Source organism: Microtus pennsylvanicus, chromosome 21 (genome assembly GCF_037038515.1).
Source record: "Microtus pennsylvanicus isolate mMicPen1 chromosome 21, mMicPen1.hap1, whole genome shotgun sequence".
Taxonomy (NCBI): Eukaryota; Metazoa; Chordata; class Mammalia; order Rodentia; family Cricetidae; genus Microtus; species Microtus pennsylvanicus.
In genome coordinates, this window is record NC_134599.1 from 14932037 (window position 1) to 14949199 (window position 17163).

General features: G+C 45.1%; 1 protein-coding gene across 1 annotated transcript in view; it reads left to right on the forward strand.

Moving 5' to 3' along the window:
• The window catches only part of Fkbp9 (FKBP prolyl isomerase 9), a 47362-nt gene that overhangs the window by 4495 nt on the left and 25704 nt on the right, over positions 1-17163 (forward strand). Inside the window, exons 2-4 of the mRNA XM_075955272.1 lie at positions 13789-13934; positions 14722-14911; positions 16006-16151. Coding sequence (XP_075811387.1) covers positions 13789-13934; positions 14722-14911; positions 16006-16151 — 482 coding nt within the window. The remainder of the gene's footprint in view (positions 1-13788; positions 13935-14721; positions 14912-16005; positions 16152-17163) is intronic.

Sequence of the window (17163 nt, forward strand, 5' to 3'; positions counted from 1 at the left end):
TGCCTTGTGAGTGGCAGACATCCGTGCCTCTGCTGGTTTCAATGAGAAGGATATTTCTGTCTGGTGGGGAAGACTTTGGGGGAAGACCTGATGCTTGAGATAGGCATTGTTGGGATTTTATTTCTTCCTTGTAGCGAATGTCTTTAGAAGAGAAAGGGGTGCGTGCAATACCTGGGCATGCACAGTGCATATCCAAGGAACAGAAAAAGAAAAGAAAAGAGAAGAAGAAAGAAAATAAAAATCAATGATAGTTGGAAGGAGGCAGAAGACCCAGAGCTGGTCAGGTGTGGAGGAGCCATTCCATAAAAGCCCTGACAGCTAGTAGAGGTCTTTGTGTAGAGTATCCAGAAAGTCTTCAGTGGAAAGAGTATGAGGAGAGAACCCTAGTTCTTAGCCTTGTTGCAGATTTATTTAGCATAATTATTCAATTAAGTTTTCAATGTTGGGATATAACAATGAATGGATTGTAACAATGTTGGAATATAACAGAATGAAAGCAGACAAAAGCCATGCCCTTGTTATGGTTGAGAAAAGTAAGCAAACCTCTTCCAGCTGACTAGAGCAGAGAGCAGAAGGCATTGCTGGAAGAATCTCTGGTGCTGTGAGAACTTCCAGAATCGTGATTTGAGATAACTTTCTCCAGATCCTCAAGGGGCTCATCCCTTTAGTAGACCTGGCTGTTAGAGAAGAGCCCCTGGGCTGAGCGGTATCAGGGTAGTGTCGGGGTAGTGTTGGGGTGGGCCGGGAGAGAGAGATGTATGTAGCTAATGCGGGCATACTCACAGGCTGGCAGTATTTAGCGTGTGAACGTACTGTGGCAAGAGCAGGGATCTAGAGTGTTGCTGGTGACGTGTGTGCCCCGGGATTCCTTCTGACTTAGGGTCCCTGGAGGCTATTGGCAGGTCGACAAGGCACCCTGGGAACTTTTGATTCTCCCTGTGGGGCATTGCAAGTTACTATCCATACTATACATTCATAAGAATAGTTTGATTTGGGTGTGTTTTTCTGACTGTGCCCTTGTTAAGAATTACCTATAGGAACCTAACATTTTAATCTGTGCAGTTGCCAAGAGCAATACTCTGTAATAGGAACATGACAGCTTGACTTTGCTTTGAAATATGTTCTTTTAATAGTTTAATGTGCTGGAGATCATCCCAGCCCCCGCCTGTTCACTCTCTCTTTTCGCCCTTCTCTTCCTTCATCACAACCTCCTTTCACTTTTCCATCTGGGCAGCAGACAGGTAGCTTGCCAGATCATTTACTGGTGCCTTTATCCTGCCAGCTCCCATCAGCTGCTGGTAGACGTGGCTGCTTTGAGAGAAATAATCTTAGCATCTGGGAAGCCCAGCCACCTTTGGGAGTGTGTGGCAGTGGGAGATAGGAAAGTCAGACCTTGCCTGTCCTTTTTGAGTCTGCAGCTGGGTCCTTTCTTAGTGGAGGAATGTCACCAGGGAAGGAAGCCAGTCACCCTACAAGGAGGAGAGTTTTAGTACCCTTCACTAAGGGCTGAGATGTCAGGACCACAGTTGTCCTGTGAAGCAGATCCTAGGTGAGACAGCCAGCCAATGGCATGGGGGAAATTGAACTATCTGGGAGGTGCCCCAGGTGGCTTCTATACCCAGGGCTCCTTTTTTCCACATGGCAGTCTTGGGTATTCTTTGTGTGTGTGTGTGTGTGTGTGTGTGTGTGTGTGTGTGTTGTTTTGAGATCTGGAGGATTCCCTGTGTCACCCAGCTGGGCTCAAGCTTGACATCTTCCTGCCTCAGTCTCTTTGGTATGGGGTTTGGAAGTGTTTGCCACCATGCTTGACCTGTTTATTTTTGAGACAGGCTTTCCTAGTGTTGCCCAGGATTGGCTCAGATTCATGGGTTCAGAGGATCTTTCTGCCTCAGCCATTGGAGAGGCTGGGGCCGCCATACTAGCCCTGGTAATCTTTGTAGTGTTTGAAAACATTATCTTCAGTTTTGAATTGTCCACGTGGGATCTTAAACTAGAACTTAAAGCAAGCTGACTTTTCTCCTCCTAGCTGATGTGTGTAACAGAACTGAGGGAAAAATGATCTGCTTCCTCTGAAATGTTTTTTTTTTTTTGTCTCTGGATCTGAGATAAGAGTAATTTTAGCAAAGAATAGTATAAGCATGTGCCATTTAATTTTAGTTTTAAAATATATTTATTTTTGATTTTTATGTGCATGTGCCTGAGTGTTTATTTATACATGTTGGAGCCTGTGGAGGTCAGTAGAGGATGTTGGGTTCCCTGGATCTAGAGTTACAAGGTAGTTGTGAGCCATTATGTGGGTGGTGGGAACCAAACCCGAGTCCTCTGCTCTGCAAGCATAGCAAATTCTCTTAATGATTGAGCCTTCTTCTTTCCAACCCCATCAAAACACTAATATGGGAAGTAGTGTAGGGCTGTGGGTATAGCTCAGTGGCAGAAGTGTGAGGCTGTGGGGCTGAGGAAATGGCTCAATGGTTAAGAGCACTGATGCTCTTCCAGAGGACCGGGGTTCTTTTTCGGGAACCCACATGGTGCCTCACAACCTTTTGTAATCCCAGTTCCAGGGGATCTGATGTTCTCTTCTGGCATTCATAGGCACCATATATACAGGTGGTACACACCTATACATAATGGCAAAACATTCACACCTTTAAAAAAATTAAAAGTATGTGAGGCCACGAATTCAATTCCAAGTACAACAAGTAGTCACAAATATGCAGGAATTATTAGGAAATTTTATGATATGGGATTCCCCTTTGTGTGCTGTGAATACGAATGGTTAATTAATAAAGAAAACTGGCTTGGCCTGATAGGGCAAAAGAATAGAGGTAGACAGGGAAAACTAAACTCAATGCTGGGAGAAAGAAGGGTGGAGTCAGAGAGAAGCCATGTAGCCCTGCCAGAGACAGGCGCAGGTTGGAATCTTGCCGGTAAGCCACAGCCACGTGGTGATACACAGATTACTAGAAATGGGTTAAATTAAGATGTAAGAGTTAGCCAGTAAGAAGTTAGAGCTAATGGGCCAAGCAGTGATTTAATTAATACAGTTTCTGTGTGATTATTTCAGCTGGGATAGTTCGGCTGGGAACTAACTAGTGGCCTCCTCCTACAACAATTTTTAGAACTTAAAATTCTAATTGCCCAGCTGCTAAGAATTGAGAAGGGACTCCTCGGCAGGTGTGGTCCCTTGTTGCCCTGTAGACTGCCTTGCACTAGCCTTCTCTTCCTTCTGCCCTGTGCTAGCCTTCCCACGTTCTAGAAGACCCACTGGATGGACCTTTGGCCATATCTTGTGTTACACACTCTTAGGTCTGTGTCTTCTCATTTAGATCCACTCAGTTCTTCTATTTGCTTCCAATTTTCCAAAGTTTTATTGCCTTCCCTGGCCTATTTTGTCCATTTTTACTGTTCCTTTAATCCTTTTTGGAGAGGAAGGCATAGGAGGCTTTATGGATTCATTTTACTATTTGTTCTTTTTTTTTTTAAAGATTTATTTATTATGTATACAACATTCTGCCTCCATATATGCTGACACACCAGAAGAAGGCACCAGATCTCATTACAGATGGTTGTGAGCCACCATATTGTTGCTGGGAATTGAACTCACGACCTGTGGAAGAACAGCCAGTACTCTTAACCACTGAGCTTTCTCCCCCTTGTTTTTTTTTTTTTTAAAGAAGATTTATTTGTTTCATTTTAGATGACATGTATTTGCTTGGGTATGGGCATGAACTTGTAAGTACCGGCAGAGGCCAGGTATCAGATCCCCTGGAACTGGAATTAGAGCTGGTTGTAAGCCACCCATGGGCCCTCTGCAACAGCAGGATGACCTCTTAACCACGGAGCCATCTCTCCTTCCTCTCTCTCTTTTTTTAAATTGACTTTTTTTTCTTTTTTTTGAGATAGGGTCTTGCTTATGGTCCAGTCTGGCTTTAATCTGCCCACCTCAGTGTTTGCAGTGCTTGGATTACAGGCACGCACCAGCCCACCCAGCTTGCCATTTGTTCCTTCATCTGTTCTTTCTTGCTGTAGGAAGCCTGTATTCAGAGGCACAGCCTGTTATTTACGCTATAGGAATAGAGCCACCAAGTCCTTATTTATGTAAGTGATATGTTGCGAAGTAATGTGCGCTCCTGTGTAGACAGCTTCCTGAGTTGAGTATGACGGATTTTACTGATCTCCAGCGATAGTGTCGTGGCTGGAGCTACCGGTTTTTGTTGTTTTTCCGATTTTCTTTTTTGAGACAGGGTCTCCAACTTGCTGACCTTGACTTCTGATCCTCGGCCTCCACTCCCTGAGTGCTAGGATACAGATGTGAGCTGTCAAGAGATTGTAGTGTTGGGGATGGAGACCAGGGCTTTGTGTGTGCTGCACAAGTTCTCTACTGATGAATTACATCCCCAACCCTAGCTAGATCCCCCCCCCCCACTTTCTTAAATGATAACTTCATTTTGCAGTATCAGTCATTCATAGAAAATACCTCAAATCTCCTGGAGTCAGAGATAACTTTCTAGAACCATTTGGTGTTTTTTTTGTTTTTGTTTTTGTTTTTTTTTGTACGAATGAGAAACAGTGCCATGAAACTTCACCTATAGCACCTAAAATTATTTTTATGTATGATGTCTTTTGAAGTATAACTCAGTATCTTCATATGCTTCTCTTTTCTAAGTGTCAAAATTTTGGGTCTTACAAAGGACAGAAATCTAAATCTTGCCCAAAATACTGAACAGTGGCTTTAAAACTACAGAAGAATTTATTTATTTATTTATTTTTCATTTATTTATTTATTAAAGATTTCTGTCTCTTTCTCGCCATCGCCTCCCATTTCCCTCCCCCTCCCCCAATCAAGTTCCCCTCCCTCGAAAGCCCAAAGAGCAATCAGGGTTTTTGATCATATTCGCCCTCACAACCCTTCCCAGATTTGCCCCTCTCCTCTCCCCTCACAGCTTTGTGTCTTTCTTTTTCTTTATCAAGACAAATTTGTGATACCCACAGGTTCTTGGATATGTGGCCTTCCAGCAGGGATGATAGCTATACCAGGGGCTATACTCTTAGAAGAAACCGACCCTTCTCCTCCTGCAGCTAAGGATTGCAAGTAGCCCCTCAGGTGGAGGCGAAACTGCCTTACTCTCCATGCGGGGGTTTGGTTTGATTTAGGCTTGCACAGGTCTTGTCCTAGCTAGATATCTTATAGACTGTCACTTGGAGGTCCTACAGATCCCGTCACCTCTGGAGGCCAGGTAGTAGTGTCCAGGGCCAGGACAGCAACTGTCAGTGAATGAGGAGGACCAGGAAGGCAGGGTGTTAGATGTGCTGTTTTCCTGGCCTTTCTAGGCCCATTTCTCAGCAGCTTCGCTGGCGATTGGTTCTACAAGGCTCCGCTGTTCAGCGCGTACATTAATGACCCGCCTGTCCTCTAGCTTTGCCTGATTTTAGCCAGAAGACAGAAGGAGGGGCCCTCAGAAGAAGTGAGGTGGTAATCTTTAGGCCCTACAAACCTGTAGGGTCGCCAAGGTTTGTGTCTCTAAACCAACGGTCTGGGCCCTAGGTATGTGTCACTTAGCTACGAAAACTCCCCGGGTCGTCTGTCGTCCCCCCCCCATACCCGTGCACATAGCCCCTTGCTAATAAGTCAATAAAGTTTACCATTGTCACCGTGTAAAAGTATAGAGTAGCAGTGTGAACTGCATTCATGTTGATATGTAGTGGCTCTTTAGGACTGATTTTTTTTTTTTCTTAAAAACTCTTAACTTTAGAAGCACTGACAATCCCTCCCCATTTTTACTGTGCCTCCCTTTCCTGGTAACCACATTTTACTTTTGTTTCTATGACTTTAACTTTTTTTCTATGTTTTATTTTTGAGACAGAGTTTCATACCATAGCTCAGGCAGCTCTGGGGTTCCCTACAGAGCCCAGGCTGGCTTCAAACATGGTGTCTCCCTGCCTTAGCTGATCAGGCACTGAGATTATAAAGTCACTGTGCTCATATCTGGCTCGTGTACTTTGTGGAACCATACCTGCAATATTTAATCTTTCTTGACTCGTTTACTTCACTTAACGAGTCACCCTCTAGATACATTAGCATATCATAGGGTTTCCTTCATTTATTTCCTTCACTTTATTTTCTTTCCCCCCATTTGTCAACTGTTGGACATTTAGTTTGCTTGCATTTTTTTGGCTGTTGTGGGTCATGCTGTAGAGAGGATGTTTGCGCAAACATTCTCTGCAAGTTTCTGTTTTTAATTCTGTTGGATAAATAGGATTCCTGGGTCTTCTTTTACTTCTGAGTTAAATTTTTGATGAAATTCCTTTTCCCGTGGAATTCCTTTTTTTGGAGTAGTTGCACCGTTTTACCTTCCCACCCACAGTGCACAAGGTTTGAGTTTCCCCGCGTGGTCATCTGTGCCGGTTCTTTCCTGTGTTTTTTAGTGGCCTCCCTGCCTGACCTGGGGTAACAATTACTATCATTGTTTTTAATTATTAAATTTATTGTTTAAAGTATGTATCTCTGTGTGTCTGTCTGCATGAGTGTGTATGTGTGGGTGCTCACGGAGGCTAGAAGTGGGTGCTGGATCTTGTGGGACAGGAATTATATAGGTAGCTGTGAGCTGCCCAATGTGGGTGCTGGGAACCCAACCCTGGTCTCCTAGGAGAGCAGCAAGCATCCTTAATGGTAAACCTCCACCCCCCTGAATTCTGTTTATAGATGAGGAAACTGGGGAGGCCTGGAGAAATGCATTGACTGACTTGAAGTCAGAGCTGGAATTCAAGCCTGGGTTTGTCGGCTGCAGAGCCCCCTGAGGTCAACCTAGGATTCAAGACTGAGGACGGAGACAGCAGTGGAGGGAGTGGATATGGCAGTTGTTAAGGAAAGCTGCAGAGAAGGCAAAGCTGGAGTTTAGGGGAGGAGGATAGTGGTGCCCGCATAGTCCAAGAGGCAGGAGAGGCTGCCGATGAAGGTAGCATTTGAAGTCCTCTGGCCTGGCTTCCAGATGGTTTGGTATCTGCCCCAGTCCCTAGGTAAGTTCCTGCTTTGGAGCCTGCTGGGAAAGCAGAGATTGGGCTACCGTGGCTTCATGCCCTGACTGTGTTCAGCCCCTTGGCAGGGAATGGCTTATACCCTGACTCTGCTTTGGCTTTCCAGTGCTGTGCATGGAATTTTCCTCCTGCCCCAAACCTAGGCTACTGAGAAGGGCCAGCGGGTCTTGATCTCTTTAGGGCAGTGGAGACAGTCTTTACATTCTAGGGTGGGTCTATCTGTGTAGATCACAGCAGAACCTGGAACCCAAGCTTCTTGAGACCCTGTGGGCAATGTTTCAGATTCAGACCTCACGGTGGTTCGTGTGTACCCACTGCTGTTCCGTAGGTCCTTCCAATCTACTGATGATTTCCTTCACTCTGAGGAGTTTTTAAGTTCGACAAAATCCTACTTGTCTGCTGTTGCCTCAGCATCCTTTGCTTTTGCTGCTGTTCGAGACGCCGATGTAAAATCTAATGCTAGGAGAGGCTTTCCCCTGTGGACTTTAAGAATGAAGCTGGCCTCGACCTCCCCATTGCTGCCATGATGCCTATGAACTATCATGCCTGCTTTCTTCTAGGATTTTTGTAGCTTTGGATCTCAAGTTTTTGTCTTTAACATGCTTTGCCTTTGATGGCATAAGGCAAAGCCCCAACTTTGTTCTTTTGCCTGTAGACATCCAGATAGATTTTCTGGCACCATTTGCTGGAGCCCTCGCATTTCATCACCACGTGGTCTTATCAACGACCCCTTGATCATGTGTGAAACGGTTCCTTTCTGGGCTCTCTGTTCAGTTTCGTTGCTTTCTGTAATTTAAGTCTGAGGTGCACTGCTTTCATGATTGTAGTCTTCTACAGTTAAAGGTCAGGAACTAGGGGATACTGTATTTGCTGTTCTTCCTAGGGTTATTGTGGCTAATTTGAGTCTTTAGACATTTCCAGATGAATTTTAGGATATTTTTCTACTGCTGGGAATGTGATAGGAATTGCCTTGGCTCTGTAGGTCTCTTTGATGGTGCACGTGTGTTAATGAGATCATGTCTCTCAATCCACGAACACAGGGTAGAGTGTCTTTAATTTTGTTCTCTTTAATTTGTTTTTGCTCAAAAAGTTGTAACATTTATTTATCATGTGCATGTGTGCGCGGCAGTGTCTAGTGCATATATGCATGTCTGGAGGTCGAGAACAGTCTGCGGGAGTTGGTTCTCTCCCTCTACCATGTGGGTTCTGAGGATCAAACTCAGGTTCTCAGGCTTGGTGACAAGTGTCCTTATAGGATAAACCACCTTTAATTTCTTTCAGCAGTATTTTTCTGTTTTTCAGTGCATAGTTCTTTCGGGCCCTTGTTTGTTTTATTTTATTCTTTTGCTATTGTAGATAGAATTTTTTATTGACTTGTGATTATTTACTGGTGGTATGGACACAACTCATTTTTGCTTATTGACTTCTGTATTGCACATTGCAGAAATCAGTTAATAGTTCAGAGGAGGCTCGGGGAAGAGGGGAAGACTGAGAGAGAGAGAGCTCTTTAGAGTTTTCTACGGACAGTTTCATGTGTGAGCACAGTAATCCTTGCCTTGCTTCTCTCCAGTATACATGCCATCTACTTCACTTTCTTGCTGAGTTGCTCTCGCCAGTTTTTCCAGGACTTTGTTGACTAGACCTGGGAAAGCAGGCACCGTTCTTTTATTTATGAGCACGGAGTGAGCACCCGGTCTTTCCACCGCTGATGACAATGTCAGCTGTGCACAGCACCTTCATTAAGTCCCCCTGGAGCTGCCTGGTTGGGTGAGCCATCTGTTTCCTGTCGCTCCCTGATTGGGACATCTATAAAAGGTGTGAACGAGCTGGCCGGTGGGACAGGCTGTGTAAGCGCTTATCCTCACATTGCAGAAATGATTTTCATGACCAGTTCTGGGCTTGAGGCGTCACATGAGTTTGTGCCAGTTGCACTGATCAGCATAAATCTAGAACAGCTTCAGTTTTTCCAGATGGCCAGCCTTTTAAGCAATAGATAGCATTGGTTTTGCATGGTTAGAGCCTTATGTGTCTGGGTGTGTGTGTGTGTGATACATTTTTGCATCATTGCTCACAGTGCTATGTGACCATCAAAGGATGGAATTAATACTGCCAGGCTGATCATCAGAGCGATTAACAGTACTGCGAGGCCTTGGAGCCTCCAGAGACCTGTGCCAGCCAGGAGCTGAGAGTTAGACCGTCCTGGATTCTTATGTCTTTGTTTTTTTCCCACTTGGCTAAATTTTGAGCTTGGAAAAAATTTTAACCCTCAGGGAGGCTGCATGTCTGAGTCCCTACCTGTGTGGTGTAAAGATTATGAGGATTCAAGGATTCGGAGGGTTCACGTTCTTTGTGAAGAGCTTGCTTTGTGGCTGGACCTAGCATATGAGAAACGCTCTGTAAATAGTAGTTACTTTTGAAGATGTGCAGCAAGGTGTGCTGGGCGAGGCCAGCCAGATGTGGGAAGAGAAGCACCACACGCTCTCTCTTCTTCATGGACACTAGCTCGGAATCTTTAGATTCGAGTATGCAATCTGAAGTATCTGAAGAACTCACAAGAAAGGGACTACGGCGGGATGGAGAAGGAGAAAACGTGTCTAGAAAGGAGGGCTATAAAGCGGCAATGGGAAAAAACGTGCCCAGGGAATTTAACTCTGGATGCAGGGGGAGAGTGAAGAAGCAGGGGTAAATAATGCTAAGGGTTTTTTTTTTGAAAAAGGGCAATGTGTTACTATATAAGTTTAGTTAAAAATATATGTACGTGTGCATGTATGTATGTATGTATGTATGTATGTGCATGCTACCCTCAAGAGCCATGCTTTGAACACAAATCCCAGCGCCAGGATGGGAAACCTCCAACAAGATGTAGGTCAGAGCAACACAAGAGACTCCTAAAACAATATGGTTTATTGCCATTTTCCTTGATTTCCTTCTAGAATTTGAAGGTAAGACCCTGTTGCTGAAGATGCACCTAGCACATACTTCAGACACAGGGCATGGAGGAATAGAGCTGGAACTGACCTAGTGGAGATGCTGCGCAAGCTCAAGGAAGGGACGCAGTCAGTAGTTCTGGCCAGCTGTAAAGGCTACAACAGTGCTCGCCAGCCTGGCAAGATCTCCAGCAGTGCAATAGTGGCACTTTTATCTTGGGCATTACCAACCAAGAGTCGTCTGGTTGGACGTATGGCCTGTTAGCAGGAGAGATTCATGCTTGGTACTGTAAACCTAGTCATGACCTGAGAGAGGAGCCCGCTACTGCCATTTTCTGACTGCCTTTTAAATGGTTATCCTTACAGCCGCAGATAACGGTACCTCTCGCGCCTCATCCAAGAAGCTTCTTTCTACAACAGATGGAGACTGTTATAGAAAGCACAGCTGACCCAAGTGACTGTGGGGTGCCCTAACAGCTACATCTGCTCAAAGCTCAGGGGAAGGCATGAAGAAGGATTATAAAAGTCAGAGGCCATTAAATAATGTCCCTTAGGTATGACAGGGAGAACACACCCATGAAGTAGCCACGGTGTGGTTGCCTGAACAAATCTATAATGCCACTATCAGCTGACACGCCAGTATGGATGGGGAAAATTCCACATGGTTTCACCCGTAGATGAAGAGTGGTCATTGCTAAGAGAATCAGTTTCTTCCATAGGTGAACTCCTGCATAGATGTCCAATCCCAAGTGATCAGCCTTCGGATTGGATAGCCTATGTTTATATAAGAAATGCTAGACGTATAAACACGCATATATATGTATATATATTATATATGTATGTATACACGCACACACGAGTATTGGGGTGAGGCACAGTCATCTGGCCATCTAGGCCATCTGCAAGCTCTCTTCCTTGGGACAGCCAGAGCATTGGAATTCTGGGAAAGGTAGAAGACTGAATCATGAAAAGGAGAAACCACTTGGCAGATGCCTGGAAAATAACGCTTGGGAGTTAGAAGGCCGCCGGAGTGGAGAACTTGGCTTGAGCCTGGATAGTAAGCGTGGTAGGTGGAGAGCTAGGCACTGCAGGTGCAGAGAAAGAATTGTGAACACACAGAGAGAGAAAGGACAAAGTACCAACTTTATTAGAACCAACAACTCACACCAAGGGGGCTAAAGGGGTCCCATAGGTGAGAGGTCACTCAGGGATTCTGGGTCGCCCTTTTTATAAGTTTCTTAGTGTTCTCCCTTCTGCACCCCCTCTCCTCCCTGAGTGGCTTGAGTCCTCACTTGAGTGGACTTCCTTCTCTGGAGCAAGAAGCAGGCCCTCTTAGAGGGTCCCACACCTGATTTCCTCATCAGGTTCAGTCCCCAGCCGTCCTTCAATATGTATATACATAGAACAATGATAATTAAATAAGGGAAGCAGGGGACGGGAGGGGTGTGAGAGGAAGGGAAGGGGTGGGAAAGAAATAGATATAGTGCTCATGTATGAAGTTCTCCGGAGAGAAGGCTCTGGGTTAAGAACATTGGCTGCTCTTTGGAAGGACCCAGGTTTGAATCCCAGGACCCCTGTGGTGGCTTACAGCTATCCACAACTGCATTTCCAGGGCATCTGAGGTAGGGAACATTGGCTGCTCTTTGGAAGGACCCAGGCTTGAATCCCAGGACCCCTGTGGTGGCTTACAGCTATCAACAACTCCAGTTCTAGGGGATCTCAGGTAGGACCAGTCATGCATGTGGTGCACAGACATACATGCGGGCAAAGAACTCATACACACAAAGTAAATTAAGCTTTTAAAACCAAATAAAGACTTGTAAATAAAACAAAGCCCCAAACCACTCTTGGTTTAGTTTGTAGTTCCTTTATACACAGTGTAATTTTCAGTGTAATGATTTGTGACCTGCTCGCTGTGCCTACAATATTCTTCTCTCACCAAAACGATTCTTTGAATATTTTATTTTAGTCTAACGGACTTTTAAATAGGATTCAATGCTAGATGTGTAAACTTCTTAGAGAACGAACTAGAATTAAAACAGAATGCGTGCACTTAAAAATTGCATTAAGCTCGGGAACTATTCCCATTCTACAGAGGAGGAACGCATTTCCGCAGCCACTCCCTGCCTTTGCATTCTCGCTGCTCCCACAGATGCTCTGCCTAGGGAGGCTTGGAAGCTTTGCTGTCTGTCGGATTCGGTAGCATGACATTGAAGACGGCCCTGAAGGTGGCTCAGTGATTATGGCCGGGCTCAAGCAAAAGCCAAGAGCTGGCATTCCAGGCGGTGACACACGTGCCAGCGTGGCGGTTCAAGGCAGACGCGTGTAGAAGCCTCACGCGCTCCTCTGTGCCTTAGTGTGGTCTCCGCGGGAAATCCTGCTTTCTGTTCATTGACCCTCAGAAAAGGAAGGCAGTGAAAATGGGGTGTAAGACTAGGAGGAGGGGGTGAAGGGGGCAGGTCCGAGGAAGCCGGCCCCACTGCTTGACTAAACCGTTTATTAGGGGAAAGTGAGCAAAAGGCAGGAGTTTCAAAAGGAGGCTTGGCACAGCCTCGTGAATTAAATGCTGTTACTAATTAGTTGTTTTTTCTTGATTTTTAAGAAATAGATTTTCCCGTATTATCTATATATGAGTAAATGGAAAATGGTATCATTTTACACTGTAGCTCTGTTTCCTACAGTGTGTGTGTGTGTGTGTGTGTGTGTCTCTGTGTGTGCTTGCTTATCATAGCACACACGCACAGGTCAGAGGATGTCTGGTAGCAACTGGTTCTTTCCTTCCATCTACCATGTAAATCCTGGGGGCCCAGGTTTTGTCAGGCTTGGCAGCAGGTACCTTTGCCAGCTGAATCATCCCCTTGGGCCTGCACCTCACTTACTGTGACTGTCGTTCTTGTGTGAGTGAATAGGAAGCCAAAAGATGGCCGCAGCCCATTTCATGGTACATCTGAGTAAGATGCAACCAGGATCCTACCCTTGAGTTATCTCCACTGTTAATTATTGTAAACCAAGATCCACAGCAAGTTTTCTTTTGCTTATTTTTCTCTATTTTGCACTCATTTCCCACAGCACTCTGTCTCTCTTCTTTGTTCTGCATAACTGGAGATGAAACCCAGGGCTTTGCAGTGCTAGGTAGCCACTCCACCACCGAGTAAACCCGCAGACCTCTTTCCCTTTAAATCTGGAGGCAGTCTCACCAGGTTGCCCGATTGGCCTTGAACTTGTGATCCTTTCCCCTCAGCCTCCCTTGTACCTCATACTCCATAGGAGCTGTGAAGCCCAGATGTGCAGTCGTTTTTTAAATACAATGTTTGAAACTATGAGTCTCTGCCAGTTTATAAAATACGTATAGACAAAGTCCTTGTCTTGAACTTTATTATCTCTCAAAGCACGTATTATCCTCTCCTGGAAGGTAAAAGTGTTGCTGAATTTAACGTTACAAAGCAAGGGTGTACGTCCCAGCCATGATTTGTTATTTATTGTCTGACTTGTCAGCACGTTCTAGTGTGCATCCCCTCCCTGCAGCACGCGCTTCCTGTGCTTAGGGCATCAGAGGGAAGCTTTCAGGACTGGGGTCTTTGCTTCCACTGTGGGTTCAGGGGATCAAGCTCATGTTGTCAGGCTTGTATGTCAATCATTTCTAAGTCGATTTGTTGGCAGTCTTCAAGTTAATATAAAAACCAACTCCTCAAATGCCCAGCGAGGACATTTCCTGGGCCAGGAACTCTTGGTAGGTCTTTCCGTTGGCTGTGACCTTCATGAAGCTGCATTCTCTGTGGGGATAACTATGCTTTTATCTCTCTCCCCCTACCTTCTGGATCTTTAGCTACGACAGAGACTCTACCTTCAATGTCTTTGTGGGAAAAGGCCAGCTGATCGCAGGGATGGACCAGGCTTTGGTGGGGATGTGCGTGAACGAGAGGCGCTTCGTGACGATTCCCCCAGACCTTGCCTATGGAAGTGAAGGAGTGTGTAAGTTTTCACTCGACTTACAGACACTTTTGCAGGCGTTGAAGCCAGCCTGACTGGAGAATTTGGGATCTTTAATGGGGGGAGGGGGGAGAGAAAAAGGCCGAACTAGCATTTCCCTTGTAGGTTTATTTCTTAGATGCAGAAGAAAGTGCCAACACAGGAGATCTAATGAGGTCCTGATGAGAGGAGTCTTTCTCTCTCTCATTTTATTTGGGGGAAGGATGTAGAAAGAATGGACCTTTTGGAATTGTACCTCAGCGATGGGTTTGAATTCTTTGGACTTCTGTTACATTAATCATAATGGTCAATTGGCTTTTCCCTGTGGAATGTGAAGAAATGTTTATTTAACCCACTTAGGCCATTGATAGCGGACCAAAGATCCCACTGAAATCCAGCCTGGTGAATGAGTGAGTTTACAGAGGTAACTTACAGAAGCCTGGCTAAGAGGTCACTTCAGGGAGTGTGAGTGACTGCAGCAGCTGGGTCGGTCAGAAGCCCACTGTAGCCTGCATGGGGGACCCCACATAAAAGCTGCGTCTCCAGAGCTCCCTGTGCTCTTCAGGGCACAGTCCTCTCCGTAGCCACTGTTTACACCTTACAGCTTTAGGGAGAAACCTAGGAAATCTTGTAGCTTTTCTTTACTTCCCCAGTCTGCTGTACCAGCTTTCTCCCTCCTGGAGGGAGTGATTCACCGTGAAGAAAATAGCTTTTCGACAGCAGCTTCCTGGGGATCTCTGTCTCGCCAGGAGGGGGCAGACTCTCAGTGTGAGCTCGCTTTAATTTCCAGCTGGTGTGATCCCTCCAAACTCGGTACTTCATTTTGATGTACTCCTGATGGATATTTGGAATTCTGAAGACCAGGTTCAGATTCAGACGTATTTCAAGCCTCCCAGCTGTCCTCGGACTATCCAGGTGTCCGATTTTGTGAGGTACCATTACAACGGAACATTCTTGGATGGGACGCTGTTTGACTCCAGGTAAGTTCCACGGTTCGTTGCAGTGTGTGGTTCCTTCTGTCCTGCCTCCTTCCTGTGCTCATTTGGGAACCAGAAAAAGCACTCAGCCAGAGGCACTCATACCTAGTACCAAATCCTACCCCATAGAGTTTTGGTTAGTGTTTGATACTCCGTGGTGCCAGAGTCAAAATAGAACACCTTAGAAGAAATATAAAAACAATCTTGATTTCATTTAAAACACATTTGAATTCACCTTCTTATTTAGCTTCTCTAGGAACATGAATTATAAGCTCAATGTCCTTTATTTATGGCTAGAAACCAAATATGAGTGAGTACATCCCATGTTCCTCTTTTTGGGTCTGGCTTACCTCACTCAGGATAGTGTTTTCTATTTCCATCCATTTGTATGCAAAATTCAAGAAGTCCTTGTTTTTTACTGCTGAGTAATACTCTAATATGTATATATTCCATACTTTCTTCATCCATTCTTCCGTTGAAGGGCATCTTAAGAGCCACATTTCTCAGGAATCTCATGGGTGTTTGACTCATTTATATAGTTTGCCCATGGAAAGAAGAGGAGGGTTGGAGAGATGGCTGAGAGATTAAGAGCATTAACTGGTCTTCCATAGGTCCTGAGTTCAATTCCCAGCAACCACATGGTGAGATCTGGTGCCCTCTTCTGGCCTGCAGGGATATGTGCAGGCAGAACATTGCATGCATAATACATAAATACATCTTTAAACAGGTAGGGGAGGGGACAATGAAACTGCGGAGACCTTTGAGGCTAGGATAAAAACCAGGGAACTCTCTGAGGCTTCCTGTAATACACAATGTTCAATGAATGGGATAACTGTTGACTCTGGTCTAAATATGAGCTTTTTGCTTCTTATATCAGGGAGCAAATATGGGACCTATGCCTGTCACTAGGGATGAGTGTGGGCTCTTGGTTATCTGAGATTTGAGAAACAAAAATCCCATGAATTAGAAATGATATAGAACTTGTTTCCTTCCTCTTCCTTCCTTCTTTCCTTCTTTCTTTCCTTCTTCCCTCCCTCCCTCCCTCCCTCCCTCCCTCCCTCCCTCCCTCCCTCCCTCTCTCTCTTCCTTCCTTCCAGCCACAATCGCATGAAAACCTATGACACATACGTTGGAATTGGATGGCTGATTCCTGGGATGGACAAAGGGCTGCTGGGCATGTGTGTTGGGGAGAAGCGCATCATCACCATCCCTCCTTTCCTGGCCTATGGCGAAGAGGGAGATGGTAAGTCCTCTTTCTCATAGCTCTGCTCGTTCGTTTTAGCATGTTTAGTTTTTGTTTATGCATATGTGTGTGTTCCTGCTTCTCTGTATGTGTACCACATGCGTGTACCGCCTCAGAGGCCAGAAGGGGCTGCAGATCCCCCATAGTTGGAGGGATAAACCATTGCGGGGAGTTACTTAGCTTCTCTAGAGTCATGGACTCTAGGCTCATTATCCTTTGCTTTACAGCTAGTATCCACTTATGAGTGAGCACATACCATGTTCACCTTTCTGGGTCTGGGTTACCTCACTCAGGATGAATTTTTCTAGTTCCATCCATTTGCATGCAAAATTTAAGATGCCATTTTTTTTTTTGCTACTGAGTAATACTCTAATGTGTAAATGTGTCATATTTTCTTTATCTTTTCCTCAGTTGAGGGGCATCTAGGTTGTTGCCAGGTTCTGGCTATTTCTTACTAATAATGCTTCTATGAACATAGTTGAACAAATGTCCTTGTAGTTTGATTGGGTATCCTTTGGGTATTCCTAAAAGTGCTATTGCTGGGTCCTGAGGTAGGTTGATTCCCAATTTTCTGAGAAACCGCCATACTGATTTCCAGAGTGGTTGTACAAGTTTGCATTCCCACCAGCAATGGAGGAGTGTTCTTACCCCTCTCACACCCTCTTCAGCATAAGCTATCATTGGTGAAAAACATTTTTTTATACAACATATTTTGATCATAGCCTTTCTGTTTCCCAACTTCTCTCACGTCCTGCCCACCTTCCTACTCCTCCAACTTCATGCACTCTCTCTCTCTCAAAAAAGAAAAAAAACAAACTAAAATAAAGAAAGCCAATGAGACAAAAGCCCACAAACAAACAAACAAACAAACCCACCCCAAACAGAACAAGCAGTGGACAAAAGCATGTACTCCGTTTTGTGTTGGCCAATCACTCTAGGCATAGGGCCTGCCCTGGAATATGGTTGATAATTTCACTGAGACTTCATTTGAGAAAACTGGTTTTTCTTTTCT